The sequence below is a fragment of the Haliotis rubra genome, unplaced genomic scaffold, assembly GCF_003918875.1.
Source record: "Haliotis rubra isolate DU_JTF1 unplaced genomic scaffold, ASM391887v1 Scf608, whole genome shotgun sequence".
Classification (NCBI taxonomy): domain Eukaryota; kingdom Metazoa; phylum Mollusca; class Gastropoda; order Lepetellida; family Haliotidae; genus Haliotis; species Haliotis rubra.
This window is the reverse complement of record NW_025767311.1, coordinates 328,188-346,487: the sequence shown is the minus strand read 5'-3', so window position 1 is coordinate 346,487 and position 18,300 is coordinate 328,188. Positions and strand designations below refer to the sequence as shown.

The window sequence follows — 18,300 nt, the reverse complement described above, 5'->3', positions numbered from 1 at the left end:
AACAAGTTCTCTTTCGGTGTGCTTTAATATACCAAGCAATAAGTTTGCTAATCGATTTCGGGAGTAAATATTTCTGTGCTCACGTATTGTTGTGATAGAAGTTTTGTTTTGAGATAAATGCGAGTTTTATATTCTGTTTTGCTGTGACATGCTAGTGGTTTTTACTGCCCTTCGTTGGCAGGCTTTTATAATCTATATGTATTCCCCATGTGTTTTGATCTTGCATAGTCACGATATGGCTAAAATACTGCCGATGTGACTTCATTTCTCTGCAGTCATGAAAAGACAAACATATGTGATCACGTGCGCCGTGGTGTTTGTCGAACAAAGATGGCCGCGTCGTTGTGATAGTCTGTTGGTCGATGGAAAGGCGTATGGCTAGCATATATTTGTTGGCACAGGTAAGAAAGCTACGGCACACGTAGACCGAGACCTAGGACTCTCTTTTATTGGCCATTTTAGGGCTCCTGTGGCTATTCCAGTCACAGCACAATGTAGACATTTCGAATATTGATTCGCTTCTGTTCACGTTTCACAAGACATAAGCGGAAAGGCTTCCGCCCGTATCGATCCTATCCCTCCCCAAATTTCGTTTTGCATGGCTTCAAGTCATATTACCTAGAAATATATATTATCTTCATTATTCCCTAAACTTCTACCACTTTCTAAAGTGAATTTAAGCTCCTTGGGTAATAAAATCCTTCTGACAGTCCTCACACTACATAGGCTGAGAGGCCCAGACAAGCTGCGTAGCTGGGTAAAATACGCATAGAAACTTTTCAATTACGCATTGAAAAAAATTGTTGCGTACCAATTACGCATTTAAACTGTTAGATACGCAAAGAGTTTAAAACAAATGCGTATGGAATATACTTATAAAATCGCTTGCGTAATGAAAAGACATCGATTGCTACCAAGTTGTACTGTGAGCATAGGCCAAGTGTTGTACTGTCAGTGTGTAGGATGACTTGTTTTTATGATCATTTCCCCTATATTTAAGTTGGTTTTGATTAGGTATGACATAAGGCAGAACATACCTGCTTAGTAAACTTACTCAATGACACAATACTTAAGTGTGTAAAATGACTGAAATACATACATATTTTGAAAGCAGTGGGGAACGGTAAATGAAATACCCACTCAACATTCATAATACCACTCCAAAAATACAGTGGGTACAGTACCCACATTAGCTCAATCTTATCTGGAGCTCTGGTGACATAACAATGAGACTTCTGAAGCGAGACTATCTGAGGTGTAGATACAGAATGTCCTCATTGACATCTACATCAACTGGTCGTACATTGCTCCATACCGATCTTCTGCCTCTATTTCTAACTTGTCTCTGTTTCAGATCAGTCACATAGCAGCAGTGAAGACCAAGAATAATGTAAGGGTTGAGAGTGAAATGTTGGCATGGCAGTGAAATATCTTGATGATGAACATACTCAGTCTCAGGCAGTAACAAGGGAGAAGCCTGAAAGAGAATCAACTGATACCAGCACACATATTACATCGGAAACGAATTAGGAGAAGTGTCACTCCATTTGGAGAAATATTTTTCTAACCAGTCCTCTACGGTACCAGTGACATATCAAAACAGTACTGAACGAAAGAATATACATCTTAGCACCGAAGAACAGATTCAGCAGGAAAGGATTCCCCAGGTACAAATTGAGCAGGAAAGGATTCCACTGGTACAAAATCCACAGAAAGGGATTTCAAAGGAAAAGGTTATTTTGGAAAGGAATACAAAGGAAACGGATCTCAAGCATACTGTATTTCAAACAGGTGACTGGTTCTACTATATCTGCCCATTGATAATATTTGTAGGCAACAGACTGAATATGTCTTCACTTGAGAATCTGTATTTCAGGCAATTGGTATCTGGTGAACCAATGGGCATTGTGGAAGAGATGAAGTTTGAAGCTCTTCGTCTCAAAACATTCGCACAGTGGATGCTGCTTGACAGTGCTAGTCCAATTAGGTTAGCAAAAGCAGGATTTTTTTACACAGGAAATGAAGATGTTGTTAAATGTTTTTCTTGTGACATTGTGAAAGGAGGCTGGAACAGGAACATGAACCCAATGCTGGTTCACAGAGAACTAAACCCGTCATGTTCCTTCTGTCAAAATGAAACTGATGTGAATATCCCATTCTTTGTTCCACAACCATCTGAGTACCAGGAAATCCAGGATTCCTTGCACAGACAATACTGTGGCACTGACTCGCCAGCCATCACCAGCAGCAGCATCTCAAACCGGCACCAAGACAATCCAAATTATTCCAGCGCCACCTTCAGGCAGAATCAGCCAACATCAACTCAGACGAACTTCCCTGTTGTGGCTACAGACTCTGGTGCAGCGGAAACGAGTCGCCAGGCTATTGGGACAGCTGGAGGACTTGGACAAAGACATGATTCCGAAGCTACTCCGACCAGAGAGGAATTTGCACCCATGAAGGAGGAAACCAACCGTTTCTCCAGCTTTGATGCCAACTGGCCAAGACAGAACACCCCAGACCCCAGAGATCTGGCCCGAGCTGGATTCTACTTTACAGGGACCGTCGATCGCGTACAATGTGTGTTCTGTAGAGGAATCCTTCGCAACTGGGATGAGGACGATGTCCCAATGGAGGAACATCGGAGACACTTTCCTATGTGCCCATTTGTCATGGGTTTGAATGTTGGAAATGTACCAGACCCTGCGTCTATCATATCTGCCAATAGATCATCTGAGTTCATGAACGTGACCCAGCCAGCTGCTGTTATCAGTGATGCAAGCTTGGGGATTGTCACTGATCGTCCCAGACATCCACAATATGCCGTGGAAGCTTCCCGAGTCAGCTCCTTCCGAAACTGGCCCAGTGGAAAGGAACAGACTCCCCGAGATGTTGGCAAAGGCTGGCTTCTTTTATGCAGGTAAGTATTCTTTACCATTGGTACTTCCAGCTGATTTTGATCTATGGAATGTTTGAGACAATCTTAGGATCTGTCATTTACGTCAGTGGACTTCATCATGTTCATGAAACTTGTAAACTGACATTTCTTTTGACTGAGGTTGTACTGTGCAAATCTCCACCACCAAAACAAAGTCATCAGTGTTTTCTGTACTGAGCGAGGCGTGATGTTTATAGACATTTCAGTTTGTATATGAGACTCTACAACATGTTTATGCGTTCATAGGACTCATTAAATGTCAGACTTTCTTGTGAAACAACCTCTGTGGTATTGTGGTTAGAAGCTCTCTCAGGGAGCTGATGGTGAGTGGCTCCTCCCCATGACTTCAGTGACAAACAACATTGAAGATGGTACTAACTTCTTGGTAGCTGTTTGCAAGTGGCAGTAAGGAAATATAGCAAGGAGAGATCGTCTCCAGAGTCCTCATACTATACCTGAATAAGGTGTCGGTGTTAAATTGTCGAAGTATCTCAATGGGCTAGGCTTCTAAAACAAAAATATCAAGACTGGTACAAATAGCCACATACAGAGTGATGCATTTATGAGTATAAGCATTGGTGATATCCTTGGAACAAGACATTAAACCCCATTTGCCATCAAGAAACCTCACCTCATGCTTGTAGGATTGGTCTGTAAACACAATAGTGAAGTAACTGAAAAACCCCTTGCAGTCAGTTCTTGAGTGTGTTGAGAATTCAAACATGGTTTTCTTTATATTTGATTTTGAAAATATAACGTGAAGTCAGAATGTAGCCAACTCATTGGTTGTCAATTTTTCAATTGTTACAGTCAGCACTGGAAACGTGACAGTCAATGACATCTGAGAATCATGCGTGTTTCTCATTTTTGATCCAAATGAGGTTACATCTCATTGAAACATGCTAAACAGCTAGTTAGTTCAAGTTTGTGGTCGTTATAATGTGTCTTTGTTCAACATGTTCATGCTCCAATAGTAGAGTCTTCTGTTCTTTTCATGACACAGGTTTTGGTGACAGTGTAAAATGCTTCTTCTGTGATGGTGGTTTGGCGCACCTGGGAGCAGGCGATGACCCCTGGGCTGAACATGCCAGATGGTTTCCTCGCTGTCCATACGTCGCGGCAGGTCAAGGGGCGAGAGCTTCATCCAGACAGCTCTTGGTGGACGTGAGGTACCTAGTTGAGACAGCACATTAACAAACCTTCAGATAGACAATCACATATACACCTGTGCATTAATTCAGCACCACCCTATTTTGAAAATAAGATGTGATGCTACAGAAAAGTTAGGGTATAGCCATCAATTTAATCAACTTGTAGTTAAAGAAGCTTTATCCAATGACAGTTTTACAAATACCACAGAGTGTCGCTTAGACACAGCGTTAGAAGAAGATATATATATATAGACCCTACCTTAGTACTATATAAAGGAAAGGGATGTAGCAGCCGGAACCACCCCTCCTCAATCAAAGTTAGATTTCACCACGTAAACTATTTTTAAAGGCCCTTCGAGCCTACGGATCGAAAGCGAGGTGATTTCCTACAAAATGAGAGCTATAAATGGTCACAATCAGATCATTATTTCAAAAGTTATATGCCACAACTCACCGAAAACAGCTATCTCCGCAATTCCAAGCCAAAATCATGGATCACCCAAGACAGCGAAAACTCATCTTTTAAATTCGTTTATTAATTCCAGCCACGTCGACAGCACCTATGTAGGGCTAGATTCAATCGGCAGTGGTATTCCACCGGTCTAAAAACTTATTGCAACGTCTACAAATCATTTCCTCGACAGTGAACAGGCATTTTCTCCAAAACCATCGGCAATCATACTCTCTTGTCCGCCATAGATGGCCTTGACATTTAAGTGACCTGAGCAGTAAATTGGTAACAATAATTTTAGAGGTTAAATATTTATAAATATAATTTCCTAAAAATGAATCAATTTCGAATGCATTTTTACAACCTCTAAAAATATTCTTAACAATTTACTGTTCCGTACATCATCCAAAATAGAAGGAATGTTGCAAAGTTCATATTTCCCACCCATTAGCAAACAGGCAAAATCTTACAGTATGTTTTTCCACCAATCGGATGGCCCAATTCTGTTTCTGCGGATCTGCTCAGGTCACTTGAATGTCAAGGCCATCTATGTCCGACAAGTGAGTATGATTGCTGATGGTTTTGGAGAAAATGCCTGCTTACTGTCAAGGAAATGATTTGTAGATGTTGCAAGAAGTTTTAGACCGGTGGACTGCCGCTGCCGATCGAATCTTGCCCTACATAGGTGCTGTCAACGTGGCTGGAATTAATAAACGAATTTAAAAGGTGATTTTTTGCTGTCTTGGGTGATCAATGATTTTGGCTTGGAATTGTGGAGGTAGCTCATTTCGGTGAGTCGTGGCGTATAACTTTTGAAATAATGATCCGATTGTGACCATTTATAGCTCATGTTGTAGGGAAATCATCTCTCTTTCGATCCGTATGCTTCGAAGGGGCCTTTAAACTAGTTTACGTGGTGAAATCTAACTTTGATTGAGGAGGGTGGTTCCGTTGTTACATCCCTTTCCTTTATATAGTACTAGGGTAGGGTCTATATACCTATATGTCTTTCTAACGCTGTTTCTAAGTGTTACACACCCTGTGACAAATACCATAACCTTTTCTTTTCTTTATCAAAGAATATGTTGATGAAAATGTGATGGGACTGAATTTTTACCCAAAATAACTATTCCTGTCCTGCTCAAACTACACAATTAAATTAAGTTTTGACTAAAAATAACAATTCTGTTATATACCAAGATGACATTTACACATCAAGTAAGCTTTAATTATGCATTATCAGGAAGAACCGAATGTCAAAGATTCAGACCTATTTCCAACAATTCAGATTGCTAATTGACAAAACAGAAAAAAGGCCACATTAATAAGATTTTGGAATATTTTTTTATGATTTTGAGTTTATTGTAATGAATAAACTCTTCTCCTTACCAGATACTGATAATTACAGCTAAAATCTGTTTGTTTTGTTTGTAAAAGCAACTTTTACTGCATTTTAAAATTTTCCTTTTCTTAGTTTGACTGTAACTTTTTCTCAATCTTAGTTTACAAACTTTCATCCATTCACAATAAATAATAGGCCACACAACAATCAATTATTACTTTCACTTTTCAAAATAGGTAACTTGTTTTAGGACAGAAAAACACCTGTTTTAAAACATTATCTGATTAAAGTACATGGTATTTCAATGGTGTTTGGGGTTTTAAAATGTTAAATGCTTGCTCTATCAAGCAAGGTTATTTTTGGAAAGAGTTTAGAATGTCATTTCAGACAAAATTAATGGGTAAATATACAGGGGTGGTGCTTATTTTATGCACAGATGTATATATATTCATAATGTTGTCTTATTTGATTTATGTCAACAAAATTGGGACTATGTTCAAGCATATCTTAATTTTTATTGATAACTACCTTAAGCTAAGTTTGATCTTTTGTAGCACCCAAGTTTAATACCCTTTGAATGCCTCTGAATTCTATGTATCTTATCTGTGCGGAACTTATGAGATATTTTACAGGAATGTTTTCAAAGTTTTATCTATCTTTATCTTTTATAGTTCTTTTGTGAAAAGCAGGATTGTTATTCCCCACCATACCTTTTCGTTGTGTACTTCAAGTCTTGAGGGAAGAAAATATTCTAGAAAACAATAGATAGATTCAATTGCTGTATGCTTGGACCTAAATGTGTATTGATACGTGATTCGTATACCTGCTTTAATTCCAATCAATATTTCTGTTAGCCAACAACATCAACATCTGACAACAGCACGTCATCCACGTCGGAACAAACACATAATGGTAGGTACATATATATATACAAGCTCTGATGATAATCACTGCATTTGTAGTTTTGCCATTCTGAAGCAGATGTCTGGTGAAAATCATAGTCAGATGTTGATATACTTTTTAGTATTCTTTTGTACTCCTGACACTAAGGTTTAGAGTCGGATTTCAGATTTTAAAAACCAAGGGGCATTGGGGTATCCTAGTGACTAAAGTATTTGCTTGCCACGCAGAAGACACGGGTTCGATTCCCCACATGAATACAATGCATGAAGCCTATTTATGGTGTCCCTCACCATGATATTGCTGGTATATTGCTAAAAGCGGTGTAAAACCATACTCACTCACCCTATGCTGTTCAATGCAAAAGCAGCCATTGCTTTGGTCATTGAGGCAAAGGCAAGGTACATGCATCACTTCAAAGAAGGGTCGACCTGTGAAGATCCAGGGTAGAATAGGTCTTCAGCAACCCATGCTTGCCACAAAAGACGACTATGCTTGTCGTAAGAGGCGACTAACAGGATCGGGTAGTCAGGCTCACTGACTTGGTTGACACATGTCATCGGTTCCCAATTGCGCAGATCGATGCTCATGCTGTTGATCACTGGATTGTTTGGTCCAGACTCGATTATTTACAGACCTCTGCCATAAAGTTGGAATATTGCTGAGTGCGGCATAAAACTAAACACACTCACTCACTTACTCACTTACTCCCTCAAAGAAGGGTCCTTTGACATTTTAAGTTGAACAAACTTTGCACTTTTTCCATACAAAAACCACTGGGCAGATGACTTGAACATTGTGTGAACATAATGGAAGATCATATTGAAGACATCACTATATGCACTGAAAGCCCTTGCCCCTAATAGTGTTTAAAAACATCATTTTTCAAGCTGCAACCATCACTGCAACAAGGAAGAAAGCTGTGCAGACCTTAGACCCTCGAGAGTTGTCTGCCCGGATGGACAGCCCCATGGTGCAGACAGTGCTGAAGATGGACATTCCCCGAGACAGAGTGGCCAAAGCCATACAGAACAGACTGCAGGAGACAGGTAAAGTCTAAAACACATAGCATAATATACTCCAGTTTTGTCTCCACGGTGACAGTCCTTGATGTCCATGCTTGTTGTTAGTTTCTGATGATGGAAGGTGATCCTGGATGTCCAGTCAAAACTGATGTATCACTTTCAAATGTTGTGGTCATAAGTAACCCCTGACGTATGTTGTGGTCTCAACTGCTGCAATGCCTTCAGTTATGTCCTTTTGTCATCCCGAATAATCTGGCTGTGAATCCACATTCTAGAAAAAGTATTACTCCATTTTTGTTGTCACTTGGGCTTTTCTGTCACATTGACTTGACGTACCATGACATCACTGAAATGTTCTAGTGACACCCACACCCTCACCATGCCCTCATTGTATAGATATTCACTGTAAGACATGAGGTATTGCCAGTTTTGGGATGTGGCTGGGTTTCACATTTTAAATGGAAGTTTACACTTTACATTACAACTCAGAAAGAATCTCCTGCCCACACTGATCCTCTAAGAAGCTGGTGGAATTGAATGTAGCTGGCTCTCTAGACTGTGTTCTGTGCCCACAGGTGATGACTTTGCCTCAATCGAAGCTCTGATGGAATCCATCTTTCAGCTCCCTGATGAGGAGCAGTCTGCTCCACAAACAACCAAAGCAGCTGTTGGATCTTCTGACCGCAATGTTGATGATGCCATTAAAGATGACATTGGTCAGTAGCACAGTTTTTCATTTGACATTATCCTTTGATTTATGATATGTTTTCATGAGTGAGTATAGTTTTATGCCACTTTTAGCAATATTCCAGCAATATCATAGCAGGGGACACCAGAAATGGGCTTCACACATTGTGCCCATGTTGGGAATCAAACCCGGGTCCTTGGTGTGACGGGCGAATGCTTTAATCCCACTGCCCCATGTTTTTATGAAGAGAATGGTCAAATCAGTATTAACCCAATTACATTGATGTATTTGATCACCTTTGTTTGAAACTGCAGTGCTGGATATAGCAGGGATATTAAACCATGTATATGTATATCTTGTGTTGTTTTGCCTGAGGAACCTGTTTGTAAAGGTCAAGGTCACCTTTATGGTCAAAGCTGTAAAACAAGATTGATTACTGTGATAAGATTTATTGTTGGTCAGTGAAACGTGGTAAAGCCAACATTAGAAAAATTCTTCCTTGAGATTTCTTTATATGTCATTCATAAGTGTGTTTGCTCTTTTCACTAAATACCTTTTTCCACAGGTAGTTTATGTTTTTATACCCCTGACCTAAATACCAAGTAATTCCGTCCTTCGACAGTCTGCCCGAAGACATTTTAGTTCAGCCAATAACTTCTTTGTCTTTTTGGTCTGAAGGAGTGAGTTTAGTATTACACCACACTCAGCAATATTCCAGCTATATGGCGGCAGTCTGTAAATAAACGAGTCTGAACTACACAATCCAGTGATGACTGATCAACATCATGAGTGTCAAGCAGGTTAGCGAGCCTGACCACCCGATTCCGTTAGTAGCCTCTTACAACAAGCATGGGTTACTGAAGATCAATTCTAACCCGTATCTTATCGGGTCTTGTCTGAAGGAGAGGTGCAGTGCAAGTTTGGTTCTGATTTTCTGATTTTTGAAAGAATTGTGTCAATTTATAAATTTTCAACTTGAATAAACTGAAGAGATTCTTTGTTCAACCAATTAGTTGAACACACTTGAATGGATTGGTTTCCAGTTTGGGGATAACCTTCCATATCTAATGGATAGGGGAAGTGCACAGTCATATTCCCATATATTTTTTATGTATCGAGAATTAACACAAATTATATCTCTTGAACTTGGAGGAAAGAGTCCCACATCAAATTTGTTTACTATCATTTAAAGGAGGTTTTACATATTCTTGTAATACCTTTGTTCTTAGGAGAGGTGCAATGCAAGGTTGCTACAAATCTTGTATTTTTCTCAACAATGATCATTATTAACAATAGTTCAGCTGCAGTTGCGAGTTAAGGTGATGTTTGTAAGCCTTGCTCAGATAATTTGGTTTGATATTTTATTGTTATGTCTGTAGTGGTTTTGTTTGTTTAAGACTTAGATATTATATGAATAACAATCATATGACATCACTGGTAGGTTGCTGTTACCCGCGTTCATTATAGGTGTGAATTCTGTGAATGGAGAATCATATTTGAATTATATGTAGGATAGCTCTTTGGAATTTTCTTGAAATACTCATGTCGGAGATCAAATTTTTATGAGGGTTACTTATGGTTTTTTTCGGAAGAATATATTATACCATATGTGGTAATGGTTTAAAAATCCTTATGACATGTGTTCCTTAACTGAATGTGATATCATTCAACTCAAAGTGGTTGTAATTTTCAATTTACGTTAACAATTACCAGGTACTTGATACTTTAAAGTAGTCTGCACTGATTTTTTCCACAAACATTATTATGTCCTTAAACTAGAAGTGATGAGAGTGGAAATGCCTCCAGGTTGCTCATGCTGTTGGTCTGGTATGTAGTATAGTAGGGATGTATTACACCAAGTGTACAGTAATTGCCCTGGATATACATGGTGGTATATTTTAACAATAATTGCCCTGGATATACATGGTGGTATATTTTTACAATAATTGCCCTGGATAGACATGATGGTATATTTTTACAATAATTGCCCTGGATATACATGGTGGTATATTTTTACAATAATTGCCCTGGATATACATGGTGGTATATTTTTACAATAATTGCCCTGGATATACATGGTGGTGGTATATTTTACAATAATTGCCCTGGATATACATGGTGGTATATTTTTACAATAATTGCCCTGGATATACATGGTGGTATATTTTTACAATAATTGCCCTGGATATACATGATGGTATATTTTTACAATAATTGCCCTGGATATACATGGTGGTATATTTTTACAATAATTGCCCTGGATAGACATGATGGTATATTTTTACAATAATTGCCCTGGATATACATGGTGGTATTTTTACAATAATTACCCTGGATAGACATAGTGGTATATTTTTATTTCAAGGGTGATATGGAAATGATAAGGGGCAGTGAGGTAGCCTAGTGGTTAAAGCATTTGCTTGTCACGCCCAAATCCTGTGTTCGATTCTCCACATTGGTACAATGTGTGCAACCCATTTCTGGTGTCCCCGGCAGTGATATTGCTGGAATATTGCTAAAAGCTGTGTAAAACCCAACTCACTCACTCACTCACTGGAAATGATGATGAAGACGCTACTTATGTAGTTGAAATCAAGTTTTAGTGAATGAAACATTTCCGTGTGTGTTGAGTTCTTGCTAAGGTGTTGAGATTTTCGGAATGTTTACAGCCACTTGTTCTGTTACAGGTGAGAAAGGTGATGACTCATGTGAGAGAGCAATGGATGATGATGATGATGCCTCCAGCGATGAGGGTAAGATGATGTTTCACAAGGTCATTGTTACCATCAGTGCCAGTCACAAATAGCAAATTAGAATAATGTTTATCATATTCTTTCAAAATGCTCACCATAAATGTGATTACATTAGAACATCAGTTACCACTGAATTCAGTAATGCTAGATATGAGTCCAATATACAGGAAGCATTAAGGTTTGTCTGAGCCTGTTCTTAAACCATACAGATGTTATATTGTTTAAACCTCCTTAAGAGCCCTAGTATGGATCAGCAAGGGTCACCTAGGGGGATACCCAAACCAGCATTACCACATTTTCTCCTGTCAAATTTGATGATTTGTTATTACTGATACATAAAACCCATGATGAAATTCTGTGAAATGATGGCATTTTGAAACAGTCAGGGTTTTTCACCCCTACCCTCTAGATACTAATAGATCCGTTTGTCTGTGATTTAGATGGGCATGTCAGTTGTAAGTACATTTCTTTACATCATTCACTGGGTTTAATCACAACAAAGCAGTGGCAGATAAACTTATCAGTTTATGTAGAGTTCAGTAAGCAATAAATATATTTTTATTCGACCAAAATAGTAAATAAACAGTGTTTCCCGTCAGTGACAACCTGTCAGGAAGACGACTTCCTTCACTTTGATTGCTGGTTGATTGTGTTGGTTTATTTGTTGTTTAACATCATGAGCATTGTTCCATGCAATTGGGATATGATGACGTTTCAACCTAGTCAGCGAGCCTAAGCTCCTGATCCTGTTAGTCAGCTCTTATGACAAGGGTACCAGTTTTAACCCGGATCTTCTTGGGTGGTCAATTGTGTACCAACAGGACACAGACATTAGGGCTAAGCACCATCTTCCGTAGCAGCTGTCAGTATTGTCCTTGTATCTGTTCCGTCCTGGTTAGAAAGCAAAAAGTCAACCTTTATTAGACCTTCTGTGATAGATATAGATTCTACATCCTCACCGCCATTGGCACATAACAGCTGCCTTTCCGCTAGTAGCTCTGGAGCCCGTTTTATTCTACACTCACTATAGTATTGTGACGAGTTGGCTTTATTTTTACCCTTAGTAAAGAACTGCTACATCTGCTTTCACGTGGTGAAGATGATCTTGGTCTTCACCAATCTTTGGACGGGTCAGATCTTTGATGCTGTCATCCATATACTTATATCTATTATTTTCAATGTACCCTGCGTACAAGCGAGTAACATTTTCTAGGTTACCCTATGGGACTGCTGAACTGTGGGAATTCATTTGGTACTTCGTGTTAGTAATTCTTTATCTCGAATAATAATTGCAAATGCAAATCGAGGAAAGGGAGATAACTCTGAATTTATCTCCAGAAGGGAGATAACTCTAAATTTGTTTTTCTTGTTGTCTGCTAGATTCTGTCATCTGAAAATCTAGTATTCGCCAGTTGCCTAACTCTGGTACTCCTTATTATGATCCGACACCCGTGTTTCAAACAATTCAAAATTAACATTGAGGTGTTCGGTAAGATAAATACATTGTTCACTGATCCCTCAAGGCCTATGGATTGATGTACCCTCTATGTTTGTTTATGTTCCCTGAACCCTTCAGGACATCAACCCATGTCCCCCTCATGACTAGTGAACAACTTATAATATCTTCGGATTACTGTTACTTTGTCACCAATTCTTCTACCTGACTTTGAGGACTGGAGCATTTTAAAAGGACAGAACTCGCTTGAGAGTCACTTTCTTTTCTGCATTTACTGCATGCACTCTAAGTTACATCGCCTCTCCATTGATGGTTACATGATTGGGATGTACCATGACGTTTTAACACATGTCTGAGATAGCCTTCATTGCTGACCTTGGGATTGGATCATACTGGCATATTTTGCTGACATCAAATTCTTTATGAGATGAAGCGTTCGGCAATGAAAGTTGCTATGGTGGCACTGTTTCATGAGCCTGTTACATGCTGTCTTCGATTGGTGGTGGGTTGTGTGGTAGCCTAATGGTTAAAGTGTCCACTCGTCATGCTGAAGACCCGGGTTCGATTCCCCACATGGGTACAATATGTGAAGCCCATTTCTGGTGTCCCCCACCGTGATATTGCAGGAATATTGCTATAAGTGGCATAAAACAATACTCACCACTCCCTCACTCACTCACTTGGACTGCAGATGGCTCAAACAGCTCAATTCAGACTCTATCAAACATCTTTGACATCTATTTCATGTCTGCATTGCACCTTCTACCTGACTCTTCTTTCTGCATGGTATTGAGGCGTATTGTATTGTCAATCTGGCCAGCCTGACAAAACATTTTGGAACCTTGTGGAGTACTGTGAAGTCATGGGACAAACCAGAAATCATCTTACAAGAGCTGAACCTCAAAGTGTCTATCCAATTCTTGCTCTCGCTCCCTTCAGTATCTTGTTTTTAGTTGTCTCCAGGGTAAAGTCCATGACAGCATTCAACTTTACCAGAGGCCTCTTGGCAACAAAGTCCTCATTTTCAAATGCTGGCATGAACTGTGATAGTAGCCTCTTCATTAGCAGCAGTGAAACTAGCAAGCGGCGGGAGTAGTTCCTACGGTTGGTTGCATACAGGAATGTCATTATCTTGGTTTCTATATTCTCATTCTCATGCCAAAGTCAGTTTCTGATTGTGTTCAGAAATACTCTTAATGGAAGAACATTTTCACAGATATTCATATGCAGCTGCTGAAAAGTTTGAAACCTATTGGTGCCTCTCGCCTTCAACTGGTATGACTCCTTGCAAGTCTTCTGGACCAAGCTATTTCATAGGCCTTGTGAGCAGTCCAGTATGAAAGAACATTGGAACGTGGTGTTGATCAAGGGAATTGATAGCTTCCTTTGTTCTTTTCAGTGTAGTGTACAGAGTACATAGAATGACATGGAGGATATTATATGAGTGCCCATGTCATACTATGTATACGACACGAGTGCCTAAATGTTGGTATTTCCCGAGTGGGAGCACGGGATATACCAATATTTAAGCACGATTGTCGTAAACATAGTATGATATGGGCACGAATATGATATTCTATTTATTACAAAAGTCGTCAAATAGAAGAAAATAAACCCAAAATCTACTTTCAAACATAGGCTGTCTACCCGCAGTCGCCGCATGTAGAACGCAACGTCACAGAAGAAATGTGATGTCATAGCATTGTTCATGGCATCACATCACCATGGCAAAGTGATATTTTGCCCTAGGGCATTGTATGAAAAATATGATCCCCGATATTTTCTCCCTCGTAGGTAATAAACAGTTGATCTGCTGGTCAGCTGTCTGCATGCATTCAAAAACAATATAGAACCCCACATAGGAAGTGTGTATTCTGTTGCTTGCTTGTTAAAGAGGTCACTTCCAGCTATGAAACATAAATTCAATGCTATATCATTTTTCGCACAGTAATGGCAGATCATCATTTCTGACCACATTAAAAAATGTGATTTTGATGTTTTGGTTTGGGTATCCAAAAGACGAAGCCACTTAAAAGGCTACTACTGCTCCACTTAGGGAATGTATTTCACATTAAACAGTCATTTCAAGGAAAAAGTTCATGTTCAAGATTTTAATCTGAAATCTGAAGTTAAACATTAAGTATAGAAGCATTTACTGTATGTCAGTGAAACTCAGCCTGAAAGGTTGTGACATAGAAGGTCAAGGTCACTGTTAATATCAACGTTAATTGCTGTTTTTACCAAGATGCCTTTTGTGCATACTTTTGAAACGTCTTATACATGTAGTGGTCATACTGTTTGATTGTATGATGAGCATAAGTTAAAGGCAATATTTTTATATCAAAAGTAGATCACAGTGACCTATTAATGAGCAGCATATGCAGCAATTTCTGTAACCATGTGGTGCTTGATGTCATTTAGTCACTTCAATATGTGACATTAAGGGACCCGTGAAGAGCCGTGTTAGATATGATCTTCAGTAACCCATGCTTGTCGCTGACTTGGTTGACACGTCATCATATCCCAGTTGCGTAGTTTGATGCTCATGCCTGGATTGTCTGGTCCTGACTCAATTATTTACAGACCGCCGCCATATAGCTGGAATATTGCTGAGTTCAGAATAAAACTAAACTCACTCGCTCACTCATGTTAAGGGTCAAGGATATCTTGGATGCTGTGGCTTTTTTATGCTCATCTCCAGAAACATTTATAATATGTTGGGGTCAGGAAGGGTCATGAGCATGATCAGATGCAGATCCGAAGTTTAAGGTCAAGGTCAAGGTCATAGTGGATGGCATTTATAAACTGTTTGGTACAATTTGACAAAAATGAATGTAATGACCTCATAGTATCAGTGGTAAGTGACTATGATACATTTGCAGTGACATGCTATATGCTATATTTCTCTTTTATGCTCTTGGGGATGTGTTTGAAATACTTGCAAATGATACTGAAAGTAAGATTCACTGATAGTCAATCACTGAAAACATATTATTTATGTTAACAAGAATTAATCACTATTATGTTTATTATGTAACTAGAGGACTGTTCAATGTTGGGCATTGAAGTGGTAACGTGTTGAGCACAGTCACTGAACTTCGAGATCACTGATATGATCAATTGTTGGGCATTGCAGTGGTAATGTGTTGAGCACAGTCACTGAACTTCGAGATCACTGATATGATCAATGTTGGGCATTGAAGTGGTAACGTGTTGAGCACAGTCACTGAACTTCGAGATCACTGATATGATCAATGTTGGGCATTGAAGTGGTAACGTGTTGAGCACAGTCACTGAACTTCGAGATCACTGATATGATCAATTGTTGGGCATTGAAGTGGTAGCGTGTTGAGCACAGTCACTGAACTTCGAGATCACTGATATGATCAATGTTGGGCATTGAAGTGGTAACGTGTTGAGCACAGTCACTGAACTTCGAGATCACTGATATGATCAATGTTGGGCATTGAAGTGGTAACGTATTGAGCACAGTTACTGAACTTCGAGATCACTGATATGATCAATGTTGGGCATTGAAGTGGTAATGTGTTGAGCACAGTCACTGAACTTCGAGATCACTGATATGATCATTCTAATGCATTGTTAAGTTAGTGGAGGTCACAATTTAAGTGAACTAATGATCTGGACATCAGGTCAAGCCCCCTTTTACCTAACCTCTTTGGGTGCTGGAGTAAGCTGTGTTAGTATTACATGTTCAATATATTCTTGTAAATGTTATTACTTTAATGATTTCTGGAACCTTCCAGAAAAGGTTGTTAAGAGGCTGCTTCTATTTCGAAATAATTGCACTCTCCCAGTACGTCAGCATCTTAGTTCAAAATCACTTTTACCATTGGCAACCTTCTTACCTTGTTCTAAGCACTATGTTTTAGTGCTTCTGTTAATACAGGAGTGGGTGAGTGAGTGAGTGAGTTTAGTTTTACGCTGCACCCAGCAATATTCCAGCTATATGGTGGTGGTCTGTAATTAATCGAGTCTGGACCAGACGATCCAGTGATCAACAGCATGCGCATCGATCTGCACAATTGGGAACCAATGAAGTGTCAACCAAGTCAGTGAGCTGGAAGCTAGATAGTGGCATAGATTAACAACCTTGTGTTATAATTGCTCGGTCTAAAAGAAATTATTTCTTGTTATACATATGTTACCATGTTACATTCAGTTTTGCTTGTACATTTAAGATGAGGTATACTTCATTTTTGTTTCATCATCTATTGAACAAATATGATGTCTTGATTGCAGATTCCCAGTCCTTGATAGAAGAAAACAGACAGTTGAAGGAACAGAGGCAGTGCAAAATTTGCATGGATGAAGAAGTGAACGTTGTTTTCCTACCGTGTGGCCATCTTGTTTGTTGTGCCACCTGTGCACCTGCCCTGCGGAAATGTCCAATTTGCAGAGCCAACATTCGTGGCACTGTCAGGACATTTATGTCGTAACTGTTTGGGGAATTATTTTGATTTGGTTTTGTTTCAGCTGTTCCATTTATTTGCACTCTTTATCTCTGATAATCGCTTTGAATGATTTCATTATATTTGTAATGTGTCAATTAAGCAAGTTTGTTATGTATTTATTTTGGTATCATTTAAGTTAATGAAGAAATAGTACCTTTCTCTGTATACTTTCAGCAAATTTATGCTTCAATGTAAAACATGAAACACAAATGTTTGCATGTTGAAGGAAGGATGTTCTGTATGGATTGTCATGTCAGCGGGTTTTACACTACCTTCTTACTCAGGGCTGACTTGCACAAAGCAGTCTTAGTGCTACAGTGATTGTAACTCCCATGCTCCAACATAGGCTTAAGATAGTCGTAGCACTAAAATCGCTTTGTGCAAGTGGGCCCAGGTGTATATGAGAGTTGGAATCCATGAATAGGTTTCCCTGACTTGGTAGAACATTACCTGATACCTTGTTCCATGTTACCTCAGCTTTGGTGTTGGCCTTTGGTGTTGGCCTCAGCTTTTTTGATTACTGTGACATTTGCGTGCACACAGTGATGTTTATGTAACTTTACATTTATTATATATTTTGTTAACCAGTTAGTTACCAATAAGAAATTTGTATGCCCTAAGTATATTATTATCGTTGACACTTTTGTGTTTTCTGCAGTTATCCGTTCCCATTCATATATCTCTTATATGAGGTGTGTTTCATTAATGTATTTGGCGAACTTGCCAATAAAAACATAAATGTACAATATTGGTTCTGGTCTAATTATTCAGTAAATCACACTTCTTGATTTCTCTAGGATTTCTTTCAGTTTTCAAAAAGAAGGTTGTTGATAAAATTACCATTTATGTAAGTTTCTAAACTTACAGAATTTTGTCTATATTCATTGTGCTTCCTTTCTACAAGAATTCCTTCATGGAACTGCCATATAGCTGGAATATTGCTGAGTGCAGCTTAAAACTAAACTCACTCACTCACTCCTTCATGAAACAATCTATGATCATCAGATGTTGTGACCCAGAAATGTGGTTTTACATTTCAATTCCAACTATGCCTTTCTTTCTTGCTTCCTGGCTTTTGTGACAGCTGTCTACTAATGTGAAAATGCACACTTGACAAATGT

At 39.0% G+C, this 18,300-nt stretch overlaps 1 protein-coding gene across 1 annotated transcript; it reads left to right on the top strand.

Moving 5' to 3' along the window:
• The first annotated feature begins 281 nt into the window (after nt 1–281).
• LOC124255744 (baculoviral IAP repeat-containing protein 7-like) lies at nt 282–17,971 on the top strand. Its single transcript, XM_046689649.1, is given in 10 exon segments — nt 282–401; nt 1,355–2,882; nt 2,884–2,920; nt 3,942–4,060; nt 4,063–4,107; nt 6,737–6,798; nt 7,656–7,831; nt 8,383–8,523; nt 11,183–11,248; nt 16,968–17,971. Coding segments are annotated over 9 exon segments (1,827 nt in total). The 5' UTR covers nt 282–401; nt 1,355–1,898; the 3' UTR covers nt 17,165–17,971.
• The last annotated feature ends 329 nt before the right edge of the window (nt 17,972–18,300 follow it).